General features: G+C 62.6%; 2 protein-coding genes across 2 annotated transcripts in view; one reads left to right on the top strand and one right to left on the bottom strand.

Moving 5' to 3' along the window:
• Positions 1-9,660, top strand: part of STK32C (serine/threonine kinase 32C) — an 82,464-nt gene extending 72,804 nt beyond the window's left edge. The window contains exons 8-12 of the mRNA XM_061191701.1: positions 211-327; positions 1,344-1,469; positions 1,544-1,675; positions 7,935-8,002; positions 8,954-9,660. Coding sequence (XP_061047684.1) covers positions 211-327; positions 1,344-1,469; positions 1,544-1,675; positions 7,935-8,002; positions 8,954-9,098 — 588 coding nt within the window. The 3' untranslated portion in view covers positions 9,099-9,660. The remainder of the gene's footprint in view (positions 1-210; positions 328-1,343; positions 1,470-1,543; positions 1,676-7,934; positions 8,003-8,953) is intronic.
• A 2,174-nt stretch (positions 9,661-11,834) lies between these two features.
• Positions 11,835-27,909, bottom strand: DPYSL4 (dihydropyrimidinase like 4). The gene is made up of 14 exons (XM_061191716.1): positions 27,851-27,909; positions 24,258-24,346; positions 23,410-23,594; positions 21,280-21,444; positions 19,353-19,414; positions 19,176-19,256; positions 17,566-17,634; positions 17,079-17,199; positions 16,005-16,161; positions 15,607-15,748; positions 14,815-14,985; positions 14,438-14,617; positions 12,742-12,907; positions 11,835-11,994 (listed from the first exon to the last, which is right to left on the bottom strand). The coding sequence occupies exons 1-14, from the start codon at positions 27,887-27,889 to the stop codon at positions 11,903-11,905; spliced, it is 1,719 nt and encodes a 572-aa protein (XP_061047699.1). The 5' UTR covers positions 27,890-27,909; the 3' UTR covers positions 11,835-11,902.
• Positions 27,910-27,998: the final 89 nt, after the last annotated feature.

A 27,998-nucleotide genomic window follows, 5' to 3' on the forward strand; every position in this document is an offset into this window, starting at 1 on the left:
CTGGCCCACCAGGCCCAGGCCCCCTGGGGATGCTGTGCGTCCTTCCCAGCCCGTTGGCAGCCTCTCGGGTCGCCTCCCCGGCTGCACTGCAGGCTTGGCCTCCTGGGCCCTTCCCTGGGCCTGCACCAGGGGCTGGGGGCAGGTAGGGCGTGCCTCGGGTGGCCCTGGGTTCGGGGAGGCGCCTGCCGCAGCTCTGCCTCTGCTGCCCAGAGGCCCTACGACATCCACTCGGGCAACGCCGCGGAGTCCCTGGTGCAGCTGTTCAGCACCGTGAGCGTCCAGTATGTGCCCACCTGGTCCAAGGAGATGGTGGCCCTGCTGCGGAAGGTGAGCCCCGCCCGGCCCTGCCTGGAGCGCAGGCCCGGCCGGACACGTGGGGCTCGACGGGCATCCTGCCCCGAGGGTGGGCAGCCTGGAGGCCCTGGTCCAGAGAAGGCATCTGGTTCGTGCCTTCTGCGTCTTGTGTCCCTCTCCGGCCGGGCTTCCAGCCTGGCCCGGCCACCGGCTCCTTGTCCTGCTGTAAGAGCTCGGCCCACGTGAGCACTGGTGCAGCTGAATTTAATCCTCACGACCTGGTTGCGCGTCACAGATGCCCAGACTCAGGGCAGGTCACCCCATCGTGTGTGTTGGAGGGAGGGTGTGTGGGGCTGGGTGCCGGGGCTGCCCTGCTCTGGTCCCCTCTGCCCCAGTCCTCCTGCTGGAGGTGGGCAGCCACTGGCCTGGCCAGCCCCCCACGGGGAGCAAGCAGAGAAAACCCCACTCGGAGAGCCGCCCCTCAAGCACACTGGTGCGTCGAAGCTGGGTCAGGATGGGTATGGGAGGGCGTGCTGGACATTGGTGGCCCGGCCCACCCCCAGCTCCTGTCTTCTGGCCCCGGGGTCCTGCTGGGCAGGTCCTGGCCCCTGCCCAGAGACCTCTGGCCCTGGAAGTGTAGCCAAGCAGCTAGAGGCCCTCCCCCAGCCCCCGAGAGGGGCTCTTAACACAGCCTTCGCCCCGCGCAGCTGTGCCCACACCAGCCAGGTGGCTCACAAGGTGGGACCTCGGCCGCCAAAGGCCCAGGTCGGGGGTGAGGAGGATCCACACAGCAAGGCTGGGGAAGCCTTGGACTGGGCCTCTGGTGTTTCCCCCGGAAAAGGCGATGGCTGTGATGCTGGCCGTGCACGCACGGCTGCCCTGGGGCCTCCTGGGGCCGTGACAGTCATCATCCTGTCGGGCTCCAAGCGGGAGGGCAGCTAGCCAGGCTGCAGCTGCTGCCTCTGATGGGCCCAGGGAGACCTGCACCGGGGCCGGTGAGTGCCGGGCAGACCTGGGCCCGGGGCTGGCTGACCGGGGCCTTGTTCCAGCTGCTAACCGTGAACCCCAAGCACCGCGTGTCCAGCCTGCAGGCCATGCAGGCGGCCCCTGCGCTGGCCGATGTGCCGTGGACCGAGCTGAGTGAGAAGAAGGTGGAGCCCGGCTTCGTGCCCAACGTAAGCCCGCAGGCCCGGGGTGGACGGGGTGGGCGAGGGTGGCCGCGTGCCGGGCTCAGCGCCGTCCTCCACAGAAAGGCCGCCTGCACTGCGACCCCACCTTCGAGCTGGAGGAGATGATCCTGGAGTCGCGGCCGCTGCACAAGAAGAAGAAGCGTCTGGCCAAGAACAGGTCGCGGGACAGCAGCAGGGACAGCTCCCAGTCGGTGAGTGCGGGGCCCCGGCGCCCAGCCCGGCCGCTGCTACTCGCCCTTCGCTCCCTCCTCTGCAGTGGGGGCACTGGCCGTCGGGGTGTGAGGGTGCCTCCTGCCTCACCCAGCTCTGGCGTGGCTGCGTAGGGCCAGGCTCTGCCCCCGTGGTTACGGGGCCATCTGTGTGCGTGCGTGTGCGCGTGTACGCGTGAATGTGCGCGTGTGCACGTGTACGCGTGAATGCGTGCGTGTGCGCGTGTACGCGTGAGTGTGCGCGTGTACGCGTGAATGTGTGCACGTAGCCTGCATGTGAGTGCGTGTGCACGCTTGTGTATGCATGTGCGTGCGTGTGTGCTCATGCGTGTGGGTGTCTCTGCTTCCTCTTCGCACGAGGACACCAGTGACTCTGGGTAGGACGCGTAGTGCAGGGTGACCTGCCCTTTACTTGACTGGTGGCATCTGCAGGGACGTCGTTTCACATTCCAAGGAAATGGGGCCAGGACCCCACCCTGGGGGACATGGTTTAACCTGTCACAGCCCCCGTCCTGCCCCAGGTCAGCTGCTCTTGGAAGTGGGGGGCGTTCCCGGGGAGCAGGGGATCCAGCCTGGACCCCTCCCCAGGGTACGGCCGGTGTTCACAACACAACTAGGGCTGCGGGTGTGGATGGTGGTGGTCACAGCGGGGACACTGTATGCGCTCGGCAGTCCCCCAGCCCCCGGACCCGGCCGAGCCTGTGGGGATGCCCTGGGATGCAGCCTTTCACACCTGGGGGGCCCTGTGCTGCCCCCGGCCTGGGTCCTGGGCAGAGAGATGGGCGTTAGCCTCTTCTCCCTGCGGTGAGGGGCCAGGATGGGGTCTTGCCTGGAAGCCTCCATTTCTCAGTGAGAAGGTGGGTGGGCTCCCATCCCTTCCCCTGATGGCAGCCCCTGGTGCCGGCAGGGGCACTGCAGGTGTGGAGCTGTCCTTGATTTCCTGTTGGTCTGGCTTTGTTCTTGCTATCAGGGTGGGAGTGATGGCTTTGAGTTCTTTACATGGAAGAGTTGAAGTTACATTCCTTATTTCTGTTTTTTATTATTGATCGATGAGAGTTATTTATTTACATATTCTGCACACAAGTGCCTTAGAGAGACGATTTGTAAAGATTTTCTTCTAGTCTGTGGGTTTTCTTTCTTTTTTTTTTAAAATAAATTTATTAATTAATTTATTGACTTTTGGCTGCACTGGGTCTTCGTTGCTTCGCGCGGGCTTTCTCTAGTTGCGGCGAGCGGGGGCTACTCTTCACTGCGGTGCGTGGGCTGCTCATTGTGGTGGCTTCTCTTGTTGCGGAGCACGGGCTGTAGGCGTGTGGGTTTCAGTAGTTGTGGCTCGCGGGCTCTAGAGCGCAGGCTCAGTAGCTGTGGCACACGGGCTTAGTTGCTCTACAGCATGTGGGATCTTCCCAGACCAGGGCTCGAACCTATGTCCCCTGCAGTGGTAGGCGGATTCTTAACCACCGCGCCACCAGGGAAGTCCCGTGGGTTTTCTTTCTTCTGGTTGGCACCATCTGCAGCGGAAATCTGGTTTTGATAAGTCCCACGTATCTGTTTCTGCTTTGTTCATTCATGCTTTTGGTGTCATTTCTAAGAAACCATTGCCTCACCTAAGATCACAAAGAGGTAGTCCTGTGTTTTCTTCTAAGTGTTTTACAGTTTTTTCTCTTACATTTTGGGTCTAGGATCCACTTCGAGTTAGTTGTATGGATAGTGTCAGGTAGGGGTCCAACCTGATTCTTTTTTTTTTTTAATTTTATTTATTTATTTATTTATTTATTTATGGCTGTGTTGGGTCTTCGTTTCTGTGTGAGGGCTTTCTCTAGTTGCGGCAAGCGGGGGGCCACTCTTCATTGCGGTGCGCGGGCCTCTCACTATCGCGGCCTCTCTTGTTGCGGAGCACAGGCTCAGCAATTGTGGCTCACGGGCCCAGCTGCTCCGCGGCATGTGGGATCTTCCCAGACCAGGGCTCGAACCCGTGTCCCCTGCATTGGCAGACAGATTCTCAACCACTGCGCCACCAGGGAAGTCCCAACCTGATTCTTTTGCATGTGCACATGCAGTCGTCCAAGTGCTGTTTGTTGAAAGAGCTATTCTTTCTTCCATTGAATTGCTTGGCATCATTTTCAAAAATTAATTGGCCGTGAACGTAGGGGTTTATTTATGGACTTGCAGTTCTAGCCCACTGAGCTGTGTGTCTGTCCTGCTGGTGCCACACTGACTTGACAGTGAGAGCTCTCTGGTGAGTTTTGAGGTCAGGAAGTAAGTGTGAGTCCTCCAACCTGTTCTTTTTCAAGACAGTTCGGCTACTCTGGGTCCCTTGCATTTCCAGGGCGTTCTGAGGGGTTTGGGAATTACATCTAAGTTGCTCAGCAGGTCATTTGTGACAAAGTTAGGGAATGGTGCCTGGTCCCCATGCCCAGGCCCCTTGTCACTCCCCACCTTGGGTGACACCTGGGGTCAGACGCTGTGTGTATCAGCGTTGATAGGGCCCGTGGATGTCTACCCCGAAGATCGTGTGCACGGATTGACTCAGGCAGGGCCCCCAGAACAACCACTCATGCAGTCGAGGTCGGGGGCAGCAAGTCTGGGTTTCAGGCAGAGTCCTCGGAGAGCAGCCTGGCCTTCAGGGACCTGAGTGCGGGTTACGCTCTGGGGAAGCGGCCTTTCCTGCTCCTGCACCCAGCAGTTGTCAGCGAAAGGCCCCAGAGGGATAGACATTTCCGCGGCCTCCCGACTCTGTGCGGCAAAGGGTCCAAAAGCCCACAGCAGGTCGCTGGACCACACGCATGTGCCATCGCAAGGAAAGGCGCCAGAGCCGGACGGGGTGCGCAGCGCAGCCACAGCTCCCTGCCGACAGCACAGCCCGTGGCTCGGGAAGGAGGGGTCCCCGGGGCATGTCACTGTTCACACCATCCACCTCTAACGCTGCCCAGACCCTCCGAGCGGCTTCTTGGGCAGGAGCATCTCTTGTCCTTGGAGAACCTGGGTGAGATGAACCGCAGCCCCTCCCCCCCAACCCCCAGGCCACAGACAGCGTCTCTCCATCCCCCATGCCCACTCTAGCGCCTCCTCACCCTCAGATGGCACCTCTTTTGGTCTGCATGCATCAGGGGCTCACCTCCTGGCATGACCTCGGCCCTCGCCCCTGAGTGGCCTGAGCTTCCGGTCCAGAACTGGCTCCGGCCGGAGTTTGTGCACCTGTCCGTTTATCATCAGCACTGAGCCAGGGTTGATGGACCCGTTGTAAGTTGAAAATACCATAAGTCAATATGCACTTACGATCCCTCACCTACCAAACATCATAGCTTAGTCCGGCCTGCCTTATATGTGCTTAGAACACTCTGGGCAAAATCATCTAACACGGAGTCTATTTTATAATAAAGTGTTGACTGTCTCATGTAAATGATCAAATGCTGTACTGAAAGTGAAAAACAGAATGGCTGTCTGGGTCCAGAATGGTTGTTTACCCTCGTGGTCGTGGGGCTGAGTGGGAGCTGCAGCCACTGCCCAGCATCACAGGGGAGGATCGGACCCCGTATCGTTAGCCCAGGAAAAGATCAAAGTTCAGAATTTGAGGTACGGTTTCTACTATCTGCACATCACTTTCACACCACTGTAAAGTCAAAAAGTCGTTTGCCGAACCATCATAACTGGGGACTGGCTTTATAGTGTGTTAGTCCTAGGTGAATGCAAAATACCAACCCTCTTTGCTGATGGGATCGGAAAGAATGCGTGTGTCCAGTCAGTGGCTGCACGCCACATACCAGCAGCTGTGTCATCTGTTCTGGTAAAGAGTCCGCTTCAGGCTCAGCGGTGGCGCTCGGGCCACCACTAGGTTACATCTGTCCTAGTTCCCCTCTCCCGCCACGAGCCGTCTGATCTTTGCAGGGCCAGGCTCGTGAGTTAAATGGGAAAACAATGGAAGCAGCATCCTTGGATCCCCACAGATAAAGGCAAAGACTCAAAAGTCCCTCACAGTGGCACTTGTCACTGCTGTTCCACTCTGGATGTGGGTTTGTTTTTTATTTCTTATCTCGGCTGGTTTGTTGAGGGGGGTAGAGTTTCAGGAGCTTTCACTGGGCTTTTCCATGGTAATAGCTGTTACTCCACAGGTCAAGGTACTAATCTGAGAATTCTGCCAGATGCCAAATACATCGGTCTTGGTTACGTATGCAGCAGCTAGGGGGCAATAGCCACTGGGTAGGCTAAGATGGACGTGGGCCAAGTATTAGCTCAGACCCTGTCTCCAGCAGACCTCTAAACGGCTGGGCATTTCCCCTCTCCTGTGTGCAGACATGAGGGAAGTGGTCATAGATACCTTTGGGAAGGGCTCAGGGTATGGCTGCCGTGTACACTTGCTATGAATTAGCCTGGGCCTTCCCTACAGGGAGCCTGCCCCTCCTTCAGTCCATGGGTCTAGGTCCGAGAACCGAATTCGATCTGGAAATGAGGAAAAGAACTGTGACTTCCCGTCAAGGTGGCCGGCGTCGGCCTTCTGCTCCTGGACCCTTGATCTTACTCTGTGTGTGTGTGTGTGTGTGTGTGTGTGCGCGTGTGCGAGCACTGGCGGTCCGTCTCTGATCCCTGGGAGCGCCGTGATCTGTCGGACATCATCCACCTCCCTGGGGGTCGGGGTGCCCTGCGTGCCACTCTAACCTGGAGGCCTGTGGCAGCAGTCCCACCCCCCTTAGTGCGGCTGAGGAGGCGAGGTTACGGCTTGCACTGTTCTGGGTCCCGTCATCACCTCCGCTGGGGGCGCGGTCCTGGAGCAGAACCTCCTGAACAAGACAGACGCCACTGAGCGTCCCAGGGCACCATGTGCCCCCGCAGCTCATTCCTTGTCATCTGGCTGGAAGGAGTGTCCTTCGGGCCCTCCAGAAGAACACGGTCATCTGATGGGTCCGTGGGTCTTTATACTCGAGTCTGTTGACGCACTCCAGCTGCCCAGTCCTCGGAGACGTTGACGCGCCCACCTCCCCCCGGCATTCTCCCGAGGCCGTTCTGAACCTGCCGGACTCTTCACCTGGGCCATCAGTTTTTCCATGTTTCCACGTTGCAGTGTATTAGGACCCACGTACGCCAGGGGCTCTTGCCAGGGAACCAGACCCAAGTCCTGGAAGGGCAGACTCTCCCTTGTCCAGCCACACAGCCCCGCCCCAGGCCCCTCCCTGGCCCCTCCCAGGCCCGTCCTGCCGGTCCGCTGAGTACCACCTTCCTGACCAGCAGGTTCAGCGCCTGCGCAGTTGCGGGGGGAGCACGTGACGAGGAGGGCAGGTGGGGCAGGGCTCGAGCGGGCGAGTGGTGGTTCGCCTGCTGTGGCCGCAGCTCTGCGTCGTCCGCAGGAGTTGGGGTGGAGGTGTCACTCTGCTCCAGCGGGGGAGAGGCCCTCCCGCGGGCCCGGGAGTGCAGGGGCGTGGGGTTAACGTGCCCACGCACATCCCCTCGGGCGGCCCCTCCCACGGCCCGGAGGCCCACTCCTTCCCTATCAGGGCCGCACGTTCGATGCAGGAAGCTTCAGGGCTGTGAGTCCAGCGTTCTCTGAAGTTCCGCTGCTTGGACATCTCAGCCTGGTCTCCAGCTCCCTGTCGGGGCCGCGGGACGGGGCGTCTCCACACTGCGGCTTGGGCCGCCCCGAGTCCGTGGCTCGCACACCCACGGGGCCAGGCGCGACCACCCAGACCCGCAGTCCCGGTGCGTCCCCTCCACCTGCACCCTCTCCCGACACACCTGAGGCGAGGGTCCTAGCGGTCGGGGCCTCACGCCCGCCAGGGACCTTCAACACTCCTTGCATCTGGCCAGGGCAGGACCCAACTCGAGAACCCCATCCTGAGAGTCTGCTTCTCGGGCCAGCTCCTGCCGGTGACCTTCTTAGTCAGGTTCCCCGGAGTCAGACCCTCAGATGGGATTTGGGTACCAGGGTCAAGTGACCGGGAGGACCCGGTGCGGGGGGAGGGAGGGGAGGGCGCCAAGCCCGGTGTGGCTTCCGGCCGAGTCTGGCTCTGCACACACTGCAACCACCCTGAGACAGGGGGCCGGGCGTCCTTCTGTCTCTGGCTAAGGGTCACCTGGAGGTGCAAACTCCCATGCACCCTGGCTGCCTAAACAGCCCAAAGGCAGGCTCCTCAGAGAGGAGGAGGCCACGACGAGAAGCGGACCACGGGCGCCCAAGAGCTCACCTGAGGGATGCGAGGGGGCCTGGCGGGCTCCACCGCGCTCACTTTTGTGTCTGTCTGACTCACAGGAGAACGACCGTCTTCAGGACTGCCTCGACGCCATCCAGCAAGACTTCGTGATTTTTAACAGAGAAAAGTGAGTGTGCGCGTGCGGGCCAGTAACGGAGCAGAAAGGACTTTGGGGAACTGGGCCTCGGTTTCCTTGGCCACTGCAGCCACGTGGCATCAGCGGGGCTGGGAAGCCTGACCCCTGGCCTCCTCGGGGACTCTGAGTGGTGGCCCTGGGGGAGAGGGTGGGAGGTCCCTGTTCAGGCTTCTGGGGGAAGGTCTCGTTGGGCACCTTCAGCCAATGGCCAGAATCTCCTGGGCAGACACTGGGTGGACTGCCCAGCTGAGGGCGGATGACTTCCTGGGCGGCCCCTGCAGTCACGTCAACTTCCACCCCTCACTCGGTTATTCAGGGACTGTGGGACAGAAAGGGCGGAGCTGGCTGGCAGGGAGATACGACAGGCCACAAACAGACACCCAAGACACCTGCCACAGTGGAGGGATGCGGCCCAGTGCTGTGGGGCCCGAGAGGAGGCGGAGTGGGGTGAGGGGCAGAGGACTTCCTGGAGGAGGAGGCTCTGAGCTCTGGCCTGGAAAGTGAGCAGGATTAGCTGATGCTCTGTCCTGCCTCAGTGACCAGGACGACGTGTGGACACTGGCCATCATCCTGGAGGTCAAGGCCTGGGTAGTAATGGGACCTGGCCAGGCGCTTTGTTCCAGAATTGCTGACCCACAGAACTTGCGCTTAAACTAGGCCTCCTTTTAGCTTCTGGCTGGAAATAGGCTGAGACTCACCAGCCCTGCCGCTCCGAGACCGAGGGCCACGAACGGCCAGACAGAGGGTGCTGGGCTGGAACGCCCCGTGTGCCCGCACACCCTGTTGAGCCAGTGTGGCTGGAGGAGCTTCTGCCCAGGCAGAGATGCCCAGCATGTGTCCGTGTTCCTGCGGGACCCACTCCAGGAGTCCCTGGAAAGGCCCTGGGCCAGCGAGCAGCTGCCGGCGAGGCCGCATAAAGGCCCTCCCTGTGTCTCCCCCCAGGCTGAAGAGGAGCCAGGACCCCACGAGTGAGCCCCTGCCTGCACCTGAGCCCGGGGAAGGCGCGGAGGCCTTGGCGGATGGCGAGGGGGCGCGCTCGGCCCTGCACGTTTGCGGCACCATCTGCCCCTCGGCTGGGAGCAGCTAGGTGGCCCCTGTCCACGGCGTCAGCTCAGGTCACACCGGAGACTCGGGGCGTCCAGAGGGACCTGGCGGCGGGCGGAGGCCCAGCATTGACTTTCCCACAGAGCGGCCCGGCGGGTCCAGGCACAGGCCCAGGCCGGCGGCTCCCGCTGCGCCCCGGCTACAATTTCCCTGGACAGTCTGACCGCTGAGGCTGCCCTCCAGCTCTCGGTAGCACGTGGTGACAAGAGGCTGTCGGTGTGGCCGAGAGCAGTGGGCGTGGAGGGTGGGGGCCACCTGGGCGATGGCGGAGGGAAGCACGTGGCCCACACGCGGGCTCTCTTGGTGGCCCCCCGACGGGCCGCGTGGTGGGACGGGCGCCCTGGTCTCCTGCCACCTGCTGTACATAGCCCGCCTCGCCCGGCCCTGCCGCCTGGAGCCGGGGGGCAGCCCAGGGGCCGCTCGGCTCTTGTCCATCAAGGGGGGAGGGGTGTGGGCGTGGAGTGTTTTATAGAGATACAGACCGTTCTGGTAATTTCTGCTGTGTTCCTGTATAGTTTCCACCTCTGAGAAAAACATGAGAACCACTTGGTGTCGGCTGTTCCGCACGTTCTGTGCCTGCTGCGTTACAGAGAACGTCCGTCTGGGAGTCGGGGCGGTTCCTGCTGGGGCAGGGCCTCCCCGGAGCCCCGGTCCTCGGCCTTGGGGTGGATGCCCGTCTCCTGCCCCGGACGCCTTAAGGCCGCTGCAGGGTTGAGGGGCAGGTGGTGCCTGTCAGAGGGCAGGGGCACCTGGGGCAGAACCGCAAAAGCGACAAGGACCGGAGCACCCACAGATGGGAACAGCTCACGGCCCCCGCTCGCCCAGGTGCAGGGAGTTAGGGTCAGCAGCGCAGCACGGCGAGCCCACACGGGGCATGTGGGCCCAGGTAGCACCGGGGAGCCAGGGTCCAGAGGTGGGCGGTACTGCAGGATGCCCTGTGGTGGAGACCTGGTGATGTCAGAGGCGGGAACTGGGCAGGGGGTGGGTTTGGGGTTTTGTATAAACCCACATTTTATATGGGTTTTTGTGTACATCTAAGTGTGCGTTTTTGAGGCCCAAGGGGACAGCATGCCTATCTCCTGAGTCGGTGGCAGGGACGTGGGTGTGGTCTGGCTCCCTCTGGGGGAGGGGGACACTGGTGCCGTGAACACTGGCCGCAGTGGAGCCCCGGGAATCCAGCAGCTGAGGCCACACTGACCAAACAAATCTGAGCCAGAGGGAGCCCTCGGGAATGCTGCAGGACCACCAGGATGGACCACCTCCGGGGGCTGCACTGGTACAGCGCAGCACGTGGAAGGCCTGGATTCAAAGATGGGGCTGGTCATGTTCCCCCGGGGAACATGACCGAAGTGGATGCCTGGCCAGGGCCCAGAGTGCCTGGCCGTGTGAGGGGTAGGGGGCTGCCCTTGCCCCTTCCTGGTGCTTTTGGGGTGAAGACCCCTCCTGGGAGCGTCCCACATTTGGGGGACAGAACTGGCGCCATTTTTATGAGAAAGAGGCTGAGGCCAGGAGGCCAACCCAGCAGTTCCATCTTCTAGAAAGTTCTGGTGCAGCTCAGTCCATGGGTCTGGATCAGAACCCTGGGCTGCTCTGCCTTAAAGGGGCAGAATGTAGGCTATACCTCCCCCCGCCACTGCCCGCTGGAGGTGTGAGCTCATCGTGCTGTTCCTGGCGGGTCCCCAGGCGTCACGCTACCCCCAACCTTCTGCTGGGCTGGCTTGGGCCCATCAAGTAGAATGTAGGCGGGGGTCCTCCCAACCACCCCTCTCCCTCTGAATGTCTGGCTCTCTCTGACCTGCAGGCCTGGGGCCCCTTCCCTGAGAGACAGAGCACCTCCCTATGGCTCGAACCCAGCCCTGGCCAAGCACGGCTGGCCCTGCAGGTGGTCTTGAGGTCCAGCCTCACAGTCAGCTCGAAGCCAGGCCAGGGGGCTGCAGGGTATTCCCCAGCATCCCAAGCGTGAACCCCCAGGGGATGGCGCAGGGGTAGAGAAGTCGGGGCTCTCCACACGCCGGCGGCTTCCAGCCCAGATGCCTTTAATCGACTTGATTCACGTGGACTGGGGCACAGTGCTGCTGGGCTGTGGGTGGCAGGCAGGTTCCTGGCTACAGGTGTCCTCACCACACAAAACTGCTGCTCTAATAAACTACTGCAATGCACACTTAGTAGTAAAAGGAAAGCGTCTTAGCTAAAGGATCCTAAAATTCCCTGGACATGGGCTCTACGAAAGCGGAGGTTTGGTCCTTGGAAAAGTGTACAGACGAATCTGCAGAAGTCCTGCCGGCAGCTGCCCTACACTGTGTTCCTGGTGGGTCCCTGAAGTCACAGCAGCTCCGGGCAGGGCCGGGGTGCTCCTCCCTGCGCTAAGGCACACAGGGACGGGCTGCACCTCTGCCCGTGGGAGCAGGTGGCAGAGCTGGGGGCTCCGCAGGGCAGTGGTTCCTGATAGGGACGAGGGCAAAACACCCCCAGCCTTTCGTCCTGGCCCGGCTGCCCTGGGCATCCTAGGAGGCCCCTGTCTTCCTGAGGCACCTGGCACCCGGGCTCAGGGCCACCTGAGCTGTCCCCGCCACCATGTCCAGCCTCCTTGCCCTGGCAGTGAAACCTCCCCAAATTCAGCCTCTCCTGCGGGGGCTCCTCGTAACAGGACCTGGGACCCCGAGAGGAGAGTTTCTGGGGAGGGGAAGGTAAGGCCAAGCACCTTTCAAAATAGGTTCAATGAAGGGAAGGGAACAGAGGGGAGTGGCGGCCGCCTACAGGCACGCCCGCCGCTGGCACAAGCAGCTCCTAGGACAGGGATGTGATGTTGGAGCGGCCGCCAGGTGGTGCCATGATCTTCTGAGCCGTGCGCCTGGCGACGTGGTCATCGGCCTGAGAGCCTGTGGGGAAGCCAGGAGTGGAAGTGGCGCTGGGGAGGGGACGCAAACACGCCACACCCGCGAGGCCAGGGATGCGGAGCCACAGCCCCACACTGCAGGCCCCCCACGCTCCCCGACGGCCTTGGGTCAGCCAGGCCGCTGGTCAGGCACTCCCACCACTGAGGCCTCAGATGAGCAGGCAAGTGAGGCCAGGTGTGCGTGCGGCCAGAGACTGGAGGTCAAGGTTGACCCTCTGGGAGTCCGGTCCGGAGGAGCAGAGGCTGGGCTAGTCCTGCTCGCCCCTCCCGTGGGTCTTGCCCTGCACAGACCCCCGTGATGGGAGAAGGCTGTCTTTAGCCTTTAGGACGATGCTGGATTCCAAAGGGGACCTGCCCCTGGCCCTACATCCCCAGGAGGCAGGCAGGGACCACCATCACCTCCCCAGTAGGGAGGCTGAGACAGGATGTTAGGGGCTGGGTTGGCCCCCGTCCAAGGGCTGGGAAGAGAGAGGGAGGGTCTGTCTCCGTTTGCAGGGAGAGCCTGGGGCTCAGGGCTTCTCTTAGAATCCTAGCATGCTGGGAGCACAGCTGAGGCCCTGATCAGAGGCCTGAGCCTGGTGGCTGCACGCCGGGACCCCAGAGCCCTTGAAGCCCCCAGGCCCCATCCTTAGGCACCCACATATGTGCCTCTGCGTTATGGGGCAGTGAGGGGCTGGAGGCTGGACTCCCACGTGGTCCTCGGGTCCCACAGAGGCTGGGCTCAACTCACCAGACAGACTGAACCCCGACTGGTGCAGGTTGCGAACGGGTGGGACTGAGATCTTCCCCGGGCAGGACACGCGGGCCTGCACACCGCCCCCTGGCTTGGTGGGCACCATCACCTCGTGGACCAGCCCGTCGTAGAGGCCTCGGGGCACGCCGTGGATCTCTGCCAGCTGTGGGCCGAGAGGCTGGCATGAGGGGGTGCTGCGCGGGCCCCGGGCTCGAGGGCAGGGGGCTCCCCGCCCACAGGGGTGACTGCCCGCGAGTGTGGACACACACCTCCCTCCCCCGAGGCTGGGCAGCAGTGCCCCGAGCTGGAGGAGCAGCTCGGACGGGGGTGGCCTGTGGAGGCGTCTCCTTTTGGAATCAGAAACTGGTCCCAACATGTTCGCCGCTTCCTCAGTACCCGCCGTACTGTGGCCCCCCACGCAGCCCCCACTGTGTTCCCAAGGAAGCCCTGAGATGGTGGCCCTGGGTCCTGCCCTCCCTGAAAATGGCCCCCAGAGGCAGAGGCCCTTCCCAGTAGCCACCATGATGGACCAACAGTCCGAGGGTTGAGGCAAACCCTTCAGCTGTGCTTGTGTTTGCAGCTGGCACCTGCCTGGGGATTTGTGGTTTACACTCATGACTGTGGGGCTGAGCCCAGCCCCAGGGGCCTCTGACCAGATCCTGCCCTGCAGGGGTCACAGTGGGGCAGGGGCACAGGGCAAGAACGATTGTGGGGTGTGGAGTTCTGCAGATTCGGGTCTGCATCCAGCCCCTGCCCCCATCACCCCGGGTGTGCGATGGGGAGCCATCCCCTCTCCTTGCTCCGTGCCGCGGCTGTACATGGGGCTGGCCTGCCACCTCACGGAGCTGCCCAGTGGCCAGTGCCCAGGGGTGCCCCGGACCTCACCCCAAGGGGTGCGATGCCCAGCCCTCTGCCCTGGACCCTGCCTCTCGGCCCCGTTCGAACCCTGAGGGAGGAAGGGGTGGCGTGCCCAGGTCAGATGTGGGCAGCAGCCGTGGTGTGGGCCCTGCAGCCTGAGACAGCAGTGTCTGCGAGTTAGGGCAGCCTCCACTCTCCTTTCCCGGGAAGGAGACCAGCACCCGGCCCCTAGCCAGCCCGAAAGCCATCCCTCCTCTCTACGAGCTCAGACAACGTCTTCAGTCTAGAAAACTGGAAACAGGGCTGGGATAAAGCAAACCAGGGTGTACAATGACCACGTGTGCAGCTCTGTGTGTGTGTGTGTGTGTGTGTGTGTGTGTGTGTGTGTACCTGTGCGCATGCGTGAACCACCTGTGCGTGCAGCGCGGGGCCTGGGTGGACACCTGGTGCATCCGCCAGACTCGGCGGGCAGCTGGCCAAGCCCGCAAGGGGAGACGAGGGCTCACAACTTCTAAGTTATGGATGCCGTGTAAACCACGTGTTCTCCTTCCTTAATTTATTAACGTCCACGTCTGTTCCCGGGGAAATCCTGCGCGGGCTCTGCTAGCCTTAGTGGCAGTGTACCTGGGGGGTGGCTACGAGGGGTTTTTTTTGCTTCACACCCACGCTTTCTACAGCGACATGGGCTGCCTGGTAACGGACGCGGGCGAAGCACCGCTAAGAAGCGCCCGGAGCAGTGGGGCCGCCGTGCTTTCCCGACAGTGGCCGTGGGCAGGGCTGACCCGGAGGAGGCCTGAGAGCTCACGCCCACCCGCCTGCCTGGCTCAGGCCTTACCCTGTTGCGAGCCTTTATCCTCTTGTAGACGAAGTCGGGGAAGGTCTTCCGCGGAATAAAGCGGCCAGCCCCGGGGGTGACGAACAGGGCCCCGTCCTCCAGCACGACCCTGCCCTGACTTATGACCACCACGGGGGCTCCTCGGCACTCAACGCCTTCGAAAATGTTGTACTCCACGTTCTGGGGAGAACAGCCAGGGGCTGCTCAGCGTCCTGACCCAGGACCCCCGACGGGGGGCGCCCACTCGGCCGGGCCGGGATTCAGAAGGCAGTGGCCGCCGCGCCCTGCACCCCTGCTCCTGCCCCTCCCCCCAGGAAGGCTGCGGGGCTCCCCAGGCCCCCGACCCTGACCCCGACGTGGGACCAGGCTTCTCTCACCAGGTTGTGGCTCTGGGCAGAGATGATTTTCGTGGCCTTGGGGTTCCATATGACCAGGTCGGCGTCGGCGCCTACGGCCACCCGCCCCTTCCTTGGGTAAAAATTGAAGATTTTGGCTGCGTTTGTACTGGTCACAGCAACAAACTCATTCTCGTCCATCTTCCCTGAGGCCTGAGAAGTAAGAAGGTGGGGGTGAGTCGGGGGGGCGCCCTTCCTGACCGCAGGCGGGGTCTGGTCTCGGGGCTCTTGTGTGGAGGTGGCCCCTGTCCCCGAGGCCGTGGGTCGTGTGCCTCAGTCGTGCCTGCAGGTCTGGTCCTTCCTGGGCACCAAGCTGGTCTCCATGCTCACTTTGTGGGCAAATGAATGCTGATGTTTCCACAATGATGTCTGTGTCCCCAAAGGACGCGACCGTCCCCCTGGGGTGGCCAGGAGCCTGGGGTCAGGGCCCCAGCCCAGGGAAGGGCTCAGGACTGGGGCTAGGGGCGTGGGGGCAGAGGCCGTGGGCAGGGCCCTCCAAGCGAGATGGATGTCTGAGGAAACCTCAGGCCTCCTAGGGAGACATTGCGGAGTGTAATTCCACCAGGGCATGGACCCCGCTCTCCCTGGGTCGTGCGTTTAGGACCAGAAGCAAATGTCTAGGGAGCCCTGGATGGCAGGGCTGGGGGGACGACACCCGGGGGCCCACGAGCCCCAACCTCTGCTCTGGTGAATTTACTGCTCAAGGGGCTTCCCTTTCTGATGAACAGGCAGCGTTCTGAGGGGAGGACCCTGCGTCCCCCCTTCTGCACCCACCACGCATTTCTCCCAGACCACAGACATGCGCTCCTCCACGCCGTTGGTGCCCTCGGGGATGAGCATGAAGTTGTCCCTGCCGACGGCCTTCTGGGCAGTGGTGAAGGTACAGTGGGCACTGCCAGTCACCTGGAGGTCCCCGCTGGGGAAAGCCGGAGTCAGAGCCCAGAGGGGCCTGTCCTTCCTGAGCCGCCAAAGGCCCAGCTGGCTCCACCCCTACCCAGCTGCTCGGCCCACGGGGGGGTGGGGGAGAGGTTGTCGGAGAGGGCAGAGCTGGGGCCTCAGTGCGCAGGTGGGAGGGCAAGGACCCTGGTGCGGACTCTCCGGACGCAAGAGGCCTGGAGCTGCCGGCGGGCACAGGGCAGGCCAGGGCGAGGGGCACATAGGCAGCTCCCTACCTGGACAGCAGGGAGGCGAGGTGGTCTGCAGTGCTGGGGTCCGGGTTGAGGGGCGGTGACGTGACGAAGGCTGCGGCCTTGGCCCAGTTCTTACTCCAGTAGTGGGAGCCGTCGGTGCCCAGGCCGGCGGTGATGGGCTCCCCGACCACGACCACCCCTGCGGTGAGGCCGTGAGGGGCACTGCCAGCCCCCATGTCCCCAGACCCGGGCAGGGCCTGGGAATGCCCCCCTGACCTGGACTTCATCGTGGGGTGGGTCTGGCCCCGCGGTCCCAGGGCTGACGCGCAACTGCCCCTCGATCTCCCAAGCCTGGACAGTTCTTCCCCTGCTCCGGGGGCGCCCGGCCCAGGCCACCTAGGGCTCCCGCAGTGGGTCCTGTCTGTCCCCGCTGCCTCACATCCCTGCTGGGGCCACAGGCTGCAGTGAGACACCGTCACCTGACTGCCCGCCCCGCCTGGCCACAGCCTCTGTGCAAGGACCTGGCTCCATCACTGACCCCCTGCCTCCTCCATGGCCTGGGCTTCCAGGGCCAGAGGGCATCCAGCCCTCGGGACCCGCACCCCAGCTCCTGGACGCAGGACGTGTCCAGCAGACAGTAACATGGGCCCCCAGGGTCAGCTGGGCCAGGCTCCCGTACACGACACGAGGGTCTACTCTCATGCACCATTCACACCACACACACCACACACACACAGACACGTCACACACATCGCACACACAGACACGCACACATACCGACACACACAGAGCACAGCTGTGACACTCACTTCTGTGCAAACAGGGCCACTAGGCCTCACTTTTGCTTCAAGGCCCCCCGGTGCTGCACTGCTGTTTGGACAAGAGGGGAGACTCAGGCCACCCACCCCACTCAAGGACCAGGTGCCCACATCTCCCGCCGGCCACAGCCCTGGTGCCCCCGCACCAGAGGCCACCCCACCATGAAGAGGCTGGCAGGGCGGCCGCTGCGTCTCCGTCGGGTCTGCCTGCGCTGAGCCTCAGTCCAGCTGGCCCAGCCCTGGGAGGCTGAGGACGTGAGCGACCCCCACAGAGACCCGGTCCGGGGCCTCCACTCACCTCTACGCTTGGCTTGGGCGATCACATCGGCCGCAGCCTTGCTCATCACCTTGGTGATGTACAGGGGACAGTTGGCCTGCTTGGCAACGGTGACAGCACGGTACACGGCCTCTGCCTCCACCTGGGGATGCGGGCACTCAGGCCACACGAGAACACTGGGGCCTCCTGACCAGTATGGGCGTGAGATGCCCCCGGACCACCCATGGATCCCGGGCCCAGAGGGAGCACCCCGGGCGGGTGAGGACCCCAGCCTGGGGCTCGGTGCCCAGAATATGGGCCGACCCATGCAGACCCCAGGGCTGACCACGCCACCTTCTTGGCCTTGCATAAAGGCCTCAGGGTGACCAGTGGTAGGAGGGGACGTGAGCCTTGATTCACGCTTCCAGACGAGGACAGCGGGATCACAGCCCTGCCGGGACCACGGGGCCAGCCCCAACCCCCGATGAAGGCCCAGTCAGGGGGGCGTTCCCGGCAGGCTCACACCTACCTCCTCTGGGTGGCTGAGCACGTGGCCCTCGGGGCCGGTGATGCCGAGTGCCAGCAGCCGCTTCTGCTCCTAAACACACACCACGTTCCAGCCTGGACACAGCCCAGAGCGCCCTGGCCCTGAGACGACCCCTGCTCCGCGAGATGAGCCCTGACCCCCGACCTCTCATGTGAGCCCTGCTCCCCGAAATAAGCCCTGACCCCCAACCTCTCATGTGAGCCCTGCTCCCCGAGATGGGCCCAGACTTCCAGGCCCCTGAGAATCACCAACCACAGAGAGCTCAGAATGGAGTCGCGGGCTGACCCGAAGCGGAGTGACTCCAGCTCCCCAAATTACAGATGAGGGAACGGGGCTTGCAGAGGGGAAAGACTCGCCCAAGGTCGCAGGCCTCCTGAGAGGACAAGACCCCACAGCCTTGCCGTTTCCCCGGTGGGTGCATGTCGGGGGCGTGCGCGTCGGGGGCGTGCGCGTCAGGGGCGTGCGCGTCGGGGCGTGCGCGTCGAGGAGTGCGCGTCGGGGGCGTGTGCGGCGGGGTGTGCACGTCGGGGGCGTGTGCGTCAGGGTGTGTGCATCTGGGGTGTGTGCAGCGGCTCTGCACAGTCGGGGATGGGACTTCTTCTTGGGCAAGCTCACTCATCCTACAGGTCTGAGCCACAGCACCCTCTGGTGTAAACGAGCTTCGGCGTGGAGAATGGGGGAGAAGCAGAATCCCACCGACCCCCTAATAAGCCTCCCTGGCACTCGCGGCCCACCGTCCTGAATGCTAAGCATGACCCACGACGTCTCCCGCCTGGGCCTGGCCTCGAACCCTGGAAGCACATACAGCACCCGATGCCCGGAACCCCACATGCCCCTCCTGAGTGTCACCACCCTCCCGTTGAACTTGGGAGGGGCAGAGCCCGACGGGTCCCAGGAAGCTTCTCTGTGGGTCTGGAACGTTGGGGAGGTGGCCGTGTGTGTGCAACCTCCCGCCAGGCCCCCAGGAGGCCTGGAAGCTCCCGGGCGCCCCACCCAACCCGCCCCTATGGGAGGACGGGAAAACGGGGTGAGGGGCAGAGGCTGGGGGCACCCCCCTCACAGCCCTGGGCCCACAGGGAAGGTGGGGGCGTGCGCAGAAGGGCCAGGCACCCCCCCAGGCAGCCTGGGACGCGACTGAGGACAGCGCCACTAACCCAACAGGTGTGCTCATGGGAGGGGCCTCAGTCCAGGGGGCGGAGGGCTCAGAGACCCCAGTCTCAGCAACCCTCACCAAGAAGCAACGCTTTGATTTTGGAGAATTTTTTTTTTTTGGCCACACCGCGCAGCATATAGGAGCTCCCCAACCAACCAGGGATCGAACCTGCGCCCCCTGTGGTGGAAGTGCAGAGTCTTATCCACTGGATCGCCAGGGAAGTCCCTGATTTTGGAGAATTTTTGATCAGAAGTGTGATGATCATGGAAAAATCTGTTATGGCCAAGAGCCCCCCAGGCTCCCTAATGCCCTGCCTGCTTGACTTTTGACCTGGGCAAGCCATTTACTGGGTCAAGTTCCAGGTTCCCTCCGTCAGGGTTTGTGGGATCAGTGCTCACACCCAAGTGGGCAGGGGTCACCCCGCCAGCCCCGCCCACACCTCGTCCACGATGTCCCCGTTCTCTGCGTGCACTTGGGCCACGGCTCCCAGGTCCCGGATGACACTGAAGATCTCGTACATCTGGGGAGAGGCACATGGGCTGCGTGAGGCTGCGTGTCTCCCGTCCACAGCAGCCCGAGACACCCGCTTGCTCCCCCGCTCGGCACCTGGCCTTACCTGGCCGTCCGTGCACTGGCACCTGTCCTTGTACGCCATGAAGACCAGGAAGGAGTTCACACCTGGGGGGAGGCAGGAGGGGTGGATGCCAGGAGCCTCCACTGCTCCCCGAGCTCCAGGGGCCCCGCCAGCCGGCCTGGTGGCTCTCAGGGACCGGCCCCACACTCTCCCGAGCTGGGACGGGGACAGAGTCACCCCGGCTCCTCGAGCTCTGGGGTCAGGAACCGATTGTTCCCCAGTGGCAAAGCCAGGTGAGAACCCGCACCCCGCCCACTAACCCCCCATGGCCCCCGGGAGCCCCGGGAGCCCCGTGCCCCCCGGACGGAAGGGAGCCGTGAGCTGCAGTCTCGCTGCCTGAGCTCTGCCCGGGCTGCACCGGAGCCCCTCCCGCACTGGGCGCCGGGGTGGCCCGCACGTTGGCCACCTAGCCTGCGGGGCCTCGGTGGCGCCTGCCAGGCCCCGCTCAGGGCTCCTCAGCCCGCTCAGGCTCTCAGGAAAAGCAGAAGGAACAGGACCGGCTGCCCGCGGTGTCAGGGCCCCATCAGGCCAGGGTCGAGCTCTCCTGTGCTGTGCGGACGCGGGACCAGCTGGGGACTCACCTGACCCCCACCATCCAAACCAGCGGCGCGGCCCCTCCCTCCTGCCTGTCATCTCCCTGGGTCGAAAGTGCGAACTTGAGGAGCAAAGGCACGCGGGGGAAACTGTCACCCAGTGCCACACAAGCCAACCCCCCAGGTGACAACCTGCCCCAGGGCGCCTGGTGGAGGCTACTGGTCAGCATGCAGGCCCGTCCCTGCATGCCACCCAGCGGGCCAGGACCGACGCTCTGCTGGGAGCAGACCGCTGGGCAGCGCCGCCCCGGCAGGAGGGTGGTGGCGGCAGGTGCCTGGTTTCTGCCTCTGCTCGGAGCTGCAAGGCCACAGGCCTCCCGACCCCGTTAAGGAACAACCGGGGGGGCGGAGCCACTGCCTGGAATGAGTGCAGAGGCTGAGAGCCCCCTGCCCACCCCCAGGCTGGGGGTCCTAAATGCCAAAGGTTACTGGTGTGAGGACCGTTGCTCTTTGGGAAACGGCCTCGATGAAACTCCCTGCCTCCCTCGGATGTACAGTGGGGCGGGGGGCAGCGTCTGCTGAGGGGAGGGCCCTGTGGCCTCCAGGGCCCGGCCAGGGGTCTGCAGCCGGCACCCCCTGTCCCAGCCCCGCCAGCTCCTCTCCCGGCTGTGCGTTAGGACCACCCTCGAAGCCAGTCACCGGAGCTCAGTTTCGACGTCCACCTAACTTGTCAAATCCTCTATAAACTTTGATGTGGTTTCAGCTTCAGGACTTTTGATTAAAAAAAAAATTAAGCCTTATCTGTAAACCGTCCTGTTTCAGCTGAGGCAGCAGGTTTTATTTTATTTTTATTTTTATTTTTTTTGGCAGTAGGTTTTAAGGTATCTCCTTCTAAAGGCTCTTAAGATGCTAAGAAGGCTTATAGGGCTTATCCTTCATCCAGGGCCAAGACACAAGGGGACCGAGGTGACAGCTGTGACTGCTGTGTCCTCTTTTTTTTTAAGTCTTTATTGAATTTTCTTACAATATTGCTTCTGTTTTATGTTTTGGTTTTTTGACCGCGAGGCACGTGGGATCTTAGCTCCCCAACTAGGGATCGAACCCGCACCCCCGGCACTGGAAGGTGAAGTCTTAACCACTGGACCTCCAGGGAGGTCCCTGCTGTGTCCTCTTGTGAGGACAACAGCTACGGGATGCGTCCCCAGACTCGGACGCAGGTGACCTCTCAGCCTAGCAGATGTTGGAATGGCCCTTGCCCAACTTTCTCCCAGCTCGCGGCCGCCTGCCCCGGGGTCAGGTGCACACAGCGTCCACCCGAGGCCAGGAGAGCCCAGGCCCTGCAGCTGCCCTTCCGCCCAGCCGGGCCGCCCGCTCACCCTTGTCCTTCACCAGGGCCTCCAGCTCCTCCCTGGTGCTCTCGTGCCAGCGGGGGACATCCACGTGCAGGGAGTAGTCGCAGCAGGCTCCGCGGTCCGCTCTCTCCCGCCACTGCTCGTAGGCTGCCAGCAGGCTCACACCCGTGTCGGGGAACACGTGGTCCACTGTGGGGACAGCGCGGTCAGCGGAGCCCCCCACCCGCACCACTGGAACCACCTGGGCCTCCGAGGGAGAGTGGCTTCGTGTTCCCAGGAAACCAGGAAGCACGTCTGAGAAAAGCAGAGAAGAGGCCTCGTACCCAACGCAGGGCTGAGGCTGCTGGGAACCTGCCCGTCGGTTCTGTCCAAAGAGGCATCTCCCGCCCCTTGTCCCCAGCCTCTCTCTGAGCAGAGGGGAGGGCCTCACTCTCCAGTGGACACACCCCAAGGAGCCCAGTGGCAGTTTAAGCCTCCACCTCCTGCACAGGCCTGGCCTGAGTGAGGTGCCCCTGGAGGGGGAGGGGTGGCGCCACTGTCCGTGGTGCTGGACCCGCGAGCCTGCCCACAGCAGCGCACGGGGCTGGCTTCCCTCCTGCCTCACTGGCCGCACACACCTCGAACAGCGCACCCACCCCACCCCCTGGGGAAACTGGGAACGCACATGGACACTGCATCGTCACCCCACCCTGCCGGCAACCCCACGTCCAAGGTCCAAACCCCACTCACAGCCTCTGCCAGGTGCAGGGAAAGAGCTGGGAGTGGGGTGGCCAGGGGGAAGGCACACCCGCCCCGGGGTTACAGGCAAATGCCGTGCCTTCTTCCAGCACGCCCTCACGTGGGCCCCTCTGCTTCCCACAGCTCAGGGCGCGAACCCAGGGCCCGGCCCCGCAGGCCGCTCACAGCTCCAGCCTGGAGCTGCAGGCCGCTCTGCCTAGGCCAGCCCCGGCCTGCAGCGTCTCTGTCCTCACAGCCGGTCTGATGCCTCAGCACCGGCAGGAGCAGGTGACATAACCACGAAGGCGCCTGCTCAGCCTGGGCCACCAATGACAAGCAGGACCAAGGGCCTGAAATCACAACTCTCCTTAATCAGACTAAAAGGTGGACCATTGTTGGGTTTTTCCTTCCATGTCGTAGTTCAGTAAACCACACCAGGCCAGGATTTTGCAACATCTAAATGTCACTTGTGAAGTAGCCCAGGGTCCCCGGAGCAGCCTTTCCCGGCGGCAGCAGTGGCAGCGCTCGCTGTGTGCCAGACATAGCAAAGCAACGACGTGCACCCCCTTGCTCCACCCTCCACCCTCTTCCCCCTGCCTGACAGATCGGGGAAGTGAGACGCCTAAAGGTGAGTTGCGCTGCCTGAAGTCACAGCCAGGATGTGGTGCAGCCGGGGCTGGACTGGGCCTATTAGGCCAGGTCTAACCCCTAGTGGATGTGTCTGTGCTCGGGCCTGCGGAGTTGATGGCGCTCAAGGCCACGGGAGGAGGGCTGCACGCCGGTGCCTCTTCCTGGCCCCTGCGCTGGCCACGAGCGAGGTCGCGGTGGGCAAGCGAAGTCACCTCACAGGCTGTTAACTGGGGCGTCTCCGCCCAGCTCAGAGGGTTGTACGAGGAGAGCACGGAGCTGAGGCTCACCAGGATGGTGCTCGTGCCTGGCACAGGGTCGGCACTAAAGAAACGGTACCTCTGGGGCTTGTTGATAGGCTAATAGTATTTTTCATCATCCTTTTTCTAAAACACAACCTCCGTCTTCAGCCCTTTTGACATGGGCAGGGAGTTTCTGCAAACCAAGCCTCAGAGGGTGTGAGGTTCAGGGGCAAATGTGTCTGACATTTCAGGCAACACGACCCCTGCACTTGGGTTTTCCAAACCCGGTCCTTAGCCAGCTGCTAGCTTCCCGGGAAATGATACATTACTGGGCACACGTCCCTGTGCTCCCGTGGAAATCCCAGGAACGCTCCAGAGCGGGCCAAGGCAGCACGACTCAGGAGGAGGGGCAGGGTTAAAGACAGGCACTCAAGGATTTCTTAGAATGAGATGTAATAGAGGGAAAGAGGCCTGAGAAAAACACCGTCAGGGAAAGCTCTTCCTGCGACATGCAAACCTGCCAGAGGACCACGGCCTGGGACGGACGCTCCCCACAGGAGACACTCACGTATCATGGTGGTCCCTCCTGCCAGGGCGGCCTTGGTCCCCTGGCAGAAGTCATCGGCCGGGGTCATGCCCAGGACGGGCATCTGCAGCCTTGTGTGGACGTCGACTCCGCCGGGCAGGACCATTAGGCCGTGGGCGTCAATTGTTTTGATGCCCCCAGGGACAATGAGGTTCTCTCCAATTTGTCTGAAAGCAACAGAGATTTCGCTGGTTGGGAAGAGCCCTGAGCAAACGTGAACGGGCTCCTTGGTGATGCTGCAGAGCTGGGACTCTTGTCCTTGGGCTCTTGTCCCTGAGGAAAAGGGCAATACGGCCAAGCCTTAACTGGACCAGCCCACACGCTGGGGCTCAGGACCGTCAACACGGAGGAGCCAACCCTGCGCTGGTCACTTAGGTGTCCCCTCGTTGCTTATTGACCAGAGGCTGGAGCTGCTTTTTTGTTTTGTTTTGTTCCTGCCGCGTGGCATGTGGGAACTTAGTTCCCGACCAGGGATCGAACCCGCACCCCCTGCATTGGGAACGTGGAGTCTTAACCACTGGACCACCAGGGAAGTCCTTGGAGCTGCCTGACAGGCACAAGCAGACAAGCTAATAGGTGTGGTCGATAAGCATTTATTAAACACCTGCTTTGAGCCCCACACCCTACTGAAGCTATGTTAACACAGAAACGAGGAAGCCATTGGCCTGCTCTCGAGGCTTCCCTGAGGGCTCGGGTTGGGCAAAAGCTATTTCCAGGGAACGAGCTTTTGGAAAAGAAAGAACCATTCACATGGATCTCGCCCAAAAGTAAACTTCTGGATAGTGTGTGATCGATGTGTGACCATGAAGACATCTGAGGTAGAAACTCACTTTATCAAACCGTCCTCCACATACAGGTCAGCGTAAAAGGACTGGTCATCGTTCACGATCCTCCCGCCTCTGACCAGAAGGCGGTCACTCTGTCAGAGACAAAGAAATGGGTAAGTTTCCTCCAAGCTAAGTGACTCGACAGTATCTGGAGCACAAGCTTTACCCTGGAATTGTGATGCAAACATTCAGGCACAACTTGTGTGCATGAAATCCAGCACAAAGCCTGAATGGTTTATCCCACACACACACCGAGGGCGGGCAGAGGGTGCCCCGAGACGGTGGCCCTTGGGGGCAGCTGCCCACGGGCCCCGCACACGACCTGCAGCCACAGGTCAGGCAGTCTGGCCTCGCCAAAGGCACAGGGTGTACGACCAGCTAGCGCCCCGCTTCACCACGGCAAAGCCGAGGCGGTGCGAGCAGCAGTGCAGTGAACCACGTGTACATCTTCACACCCGCTGCCAAATCTGTAAAGCCCAGGCCGAGGGGGGAGGTGGACCACGTCTCACACGCCCCTGCTGGCCTGGAAGGTCTGCCCTCCTCGTCCACCCACAGAGGCGGCTCCGGCTGACAGCTGGGGCGGGCTCCTTCCAGAATCTCTGTGCCCTGAGGCAGTGTCGGCAGGCAGGGGCCTTACCCCTGGGGAGGGAGACAGACATCACACACACACACACACACACACACACACACACACACGGCCGTCACAGCTGGTGACAGACGCAAGAGCACAAAGCAGGTGACGTGACAGGGTGATGGGAGACAGGCCTGGCTGCCTCAGGGACCGAGAAGGGCCTGTTGGAGGAGCTAAAACTGGAGGCGACTCAAGCTCAGGCCAGGGCGCAGCCCATGCAAAGGCCCTGAGGCAGGAAAGAGTCTGGTTGATGCAGGAGAGGAAACGAGGCGGGACGGGGGGTGGGGGGGTGGGGTGGGGGGGAATGGGAGGTGGGTAGGGGTGGGGCATGCTGGGCTTGGGGAGTCATTGGGCCGCCACCTGGGAGGCCTTAAGCTGGGGTTTAAATGATCATACAGAGATCACATTAGCCTGTTGTAGAAAGCAGCCCGTGGTGTTCAAGGATGGAAACAGGGCCATCGCTGGAGTGGGGTCTGATGTGGTCTGGGTGAGATGCGGGGCCCCAGGCCAGCATTTTGGGGCGGATGAGAGATGGACTCCAGAGAGGCTGGGAGTTGGGGAGAAGGAGCTGCTGACGGAGAGGCCATGGGGGTGCAGGGCCAGGAAGACATCGGGGTGCCTGCAGGTTCTGGTGCTGCCTGGGGGTAGCCCAAGGGGGTGAACAAAGTGGCAGCAAGTTCGGCCAGCTCTTCGGGGCACCCCACAGCACGGAGCTGGGCCGCCATAAGTCCACTTCTGATGGTCGGGAAGGAGGGAGTGAGGCAGAGGGGGAGCCAGTAATGGAGCTGTGCATGATGTCAGGGGTGATGGTCTGACCTCAGTGGAGAAAAACGGAGAGAAACACAAAGGAGGAGCAAACAGCTGAGTGCAGAATGGAGCGGGCGAGAACCCAGCCCTGCAGCGCTTTCCCTCTGTGACCTTGCTGGAGCCTCCCACTCTCTGGGACTTGACCAGGCCGAAGTGACAGCTGTTTCACAGGGGGTCTGGGACCTGGCCCGGGGCTCATGGGTGCCCACCCAGCGGCCAGGCCAGGGCTCCAGGCCGGGGGTTCTGGCTCTTCGCACACCGTCAGCCTGATGCCAAGAGAACTGATGTGTGTGGCGCACTCAGCAGGACTCTGAAGAGTCTGCTGAGAGGATAAATAATTCATCGCTTATGAGCCTTATCACATCATTCTCTATTCTTATTAACATCTAACAGTTCGGGCTGAATTCTCAGATTTCTATTGACTAAAGGTAAAACCACCACCGCACAGTCTACAAAAGGGTGGCCAACTGTGCCACAAGCCAAACACGGCCCTCGACCTGTCCCTGTGCAGCCCCGAGCTGAGCATGGTTTGCATCTTATGCTGGTTGAAAGACATCATGGGAAGACTTTCAAGACTCATAAAAGTTACATGAGATTCACGTTTCAATGTCCAATCTTAGCTTTTACTGGAGCAGTCACACCCAGGACCGCTCTCTTGCAGGGCTGAGTAGCTGCACCAGAAACAGTGTGGCCCTCGAAGCTGAAAATACCTACTGTGTGACCCACTGCCAACTCCTGGTCTACCACATGGCCCGGCCCCAGCTGCCTGGGCCTCTCCCTTCTGGGTTCTGCAGAGGTTCACTGCCCAGTCCCCTGGGCCCTCGACCCAGCCCTGACAGGTCACATCACAAGGACCCACCTTGCCCAGCTTCTGAGTCAGTGTTCAAACACTCCTGCCTCCCCCTGCAGTGCCCCCACTCCAACAGCCCCAACTCCAGCCCCAATGGACCAACGCGTTCTCAAAGAAGCCCAAGAAGAGGAAGAGGAAGGCTTTGGGAAGGAAGAGACTGTGGCCTGGGTGCCCTGCTCAATCTCCCAGCCTCCAATGCTCAGATTTCTGGACTCAGATTCTGGGAGCCTTCCTGGGTTTGGAACCAAGAGGGAGATGCAGCAGGATGAGGTGCCACGCTCCTCAGGATGAGGGCAGAAGTTCCCCTAAACCAGTCACCTTGAGTCTGAGCTGCCCAGAGATGGGATCAGCCCCCCTCCCGGCCCTGGCTGGCTCCCTGCATCAAGTCTCACCCTCTCCTGTATGCGAGGGGTGGGGCAGGCTTCTTCCTCCCTGAGTATCTCAGGAAGTCAACTGGCCACCCCATGGGTCACCCCACCGCCTCCCGCTGGATCTGAATCCGCGGGTTCCCAGGCACCGTCCAGCTGGCGCCCAGGCGCCCGCCTCCCTCCCTCCGTCCTTCCCTCCCTCCCTCCCTCCCTCCTCTGGGCTCCTGGCCGCATGGAGGGGGCGGCTTTGTTTCCTGGCAGCGCGGGGTGGACAGTGGGACCTCCCGCACCAGTGCGTGTGCTGTTAGAGGGTCTCCTTCCCGGACCTGAGCTGCCTGATGCCCGCACAGTGACTAGCGAGCTATCTTCTCTCCCCCCGCCCGCCCCCAGGGGGCACCGAACCCCGGCTCCATGGAGGGGTTCGGGTCGCCAAGGGCTCCGGGCCGGGTTGAGTTGCTTTGTCTCGGACAAAGAGCTCCCGGTGGTGCGGCGGCGGCGTGGGCGCGGGGTGGAGGGGCGCGGGGCGGGGATGGCATCTGTGTGCCCCGAGGCCGGAGGTCGGACCGGCGGTGTCAACAAAGGGCCGCGCCGACGGCCCACTCCGAATCGGAGCTCCCAGAGAGGCCGGGACGCACGGGGGCGGGGTGGGGGAGAGGAGGCAGGCGCATCTGCGCTTGCGGAGCAGGCCTCCCCCCAGCCCCGAGCCCTCCCCGGGAGCAGAGGAGGGCCTGGGCCTATGCGCCGGCTCCGTAAGGGGGTCCGGCGCGGCGCTCGCGGGGACCCCGGGCTGCGCGGGAAGGAGCGCGCCGGCACAGGGGCAAGCGCGGGGGTTGGACACGGAGGGAGGCGGGCCCGGCGCAGGGCCGGGAGGGTCTTCCCCGGGGCCCGGAGGCCAGGTCCCGCCCGGGGCAGTGGGCGGGAGGCGCGGAGCGGAGCTCACCGTGATCCGGGGGATGCTCTTCTTGCCCTGGAAGGACATCCTGTTCCTCCGGCTGCGCCGCCGTCTCCTTTGGCCGGCGCGGCCCGGTTCGGGCGGGGCGGTCCTGGGGGTCCCCGGCGGCGGACGCACGAGCTAGGCCTCGACAGGG

This window comes from Eubalaena glacialis, chromosome 1 (assembly GCF_028564815.1).
Source record: "Eubalaena glacialis isolate mEubGla1 chromosome 1, mEubGla1.1.hap2.+ XY, whole genome shotgun sequence".
NCBI classification, from domain to species: domain Eukaryota; kingdom Metazoa; phylum Chordata; class Mammalia; order Artiodactyla; family Balaenidae; genus Eubalaena; species Eubalaena glacialis.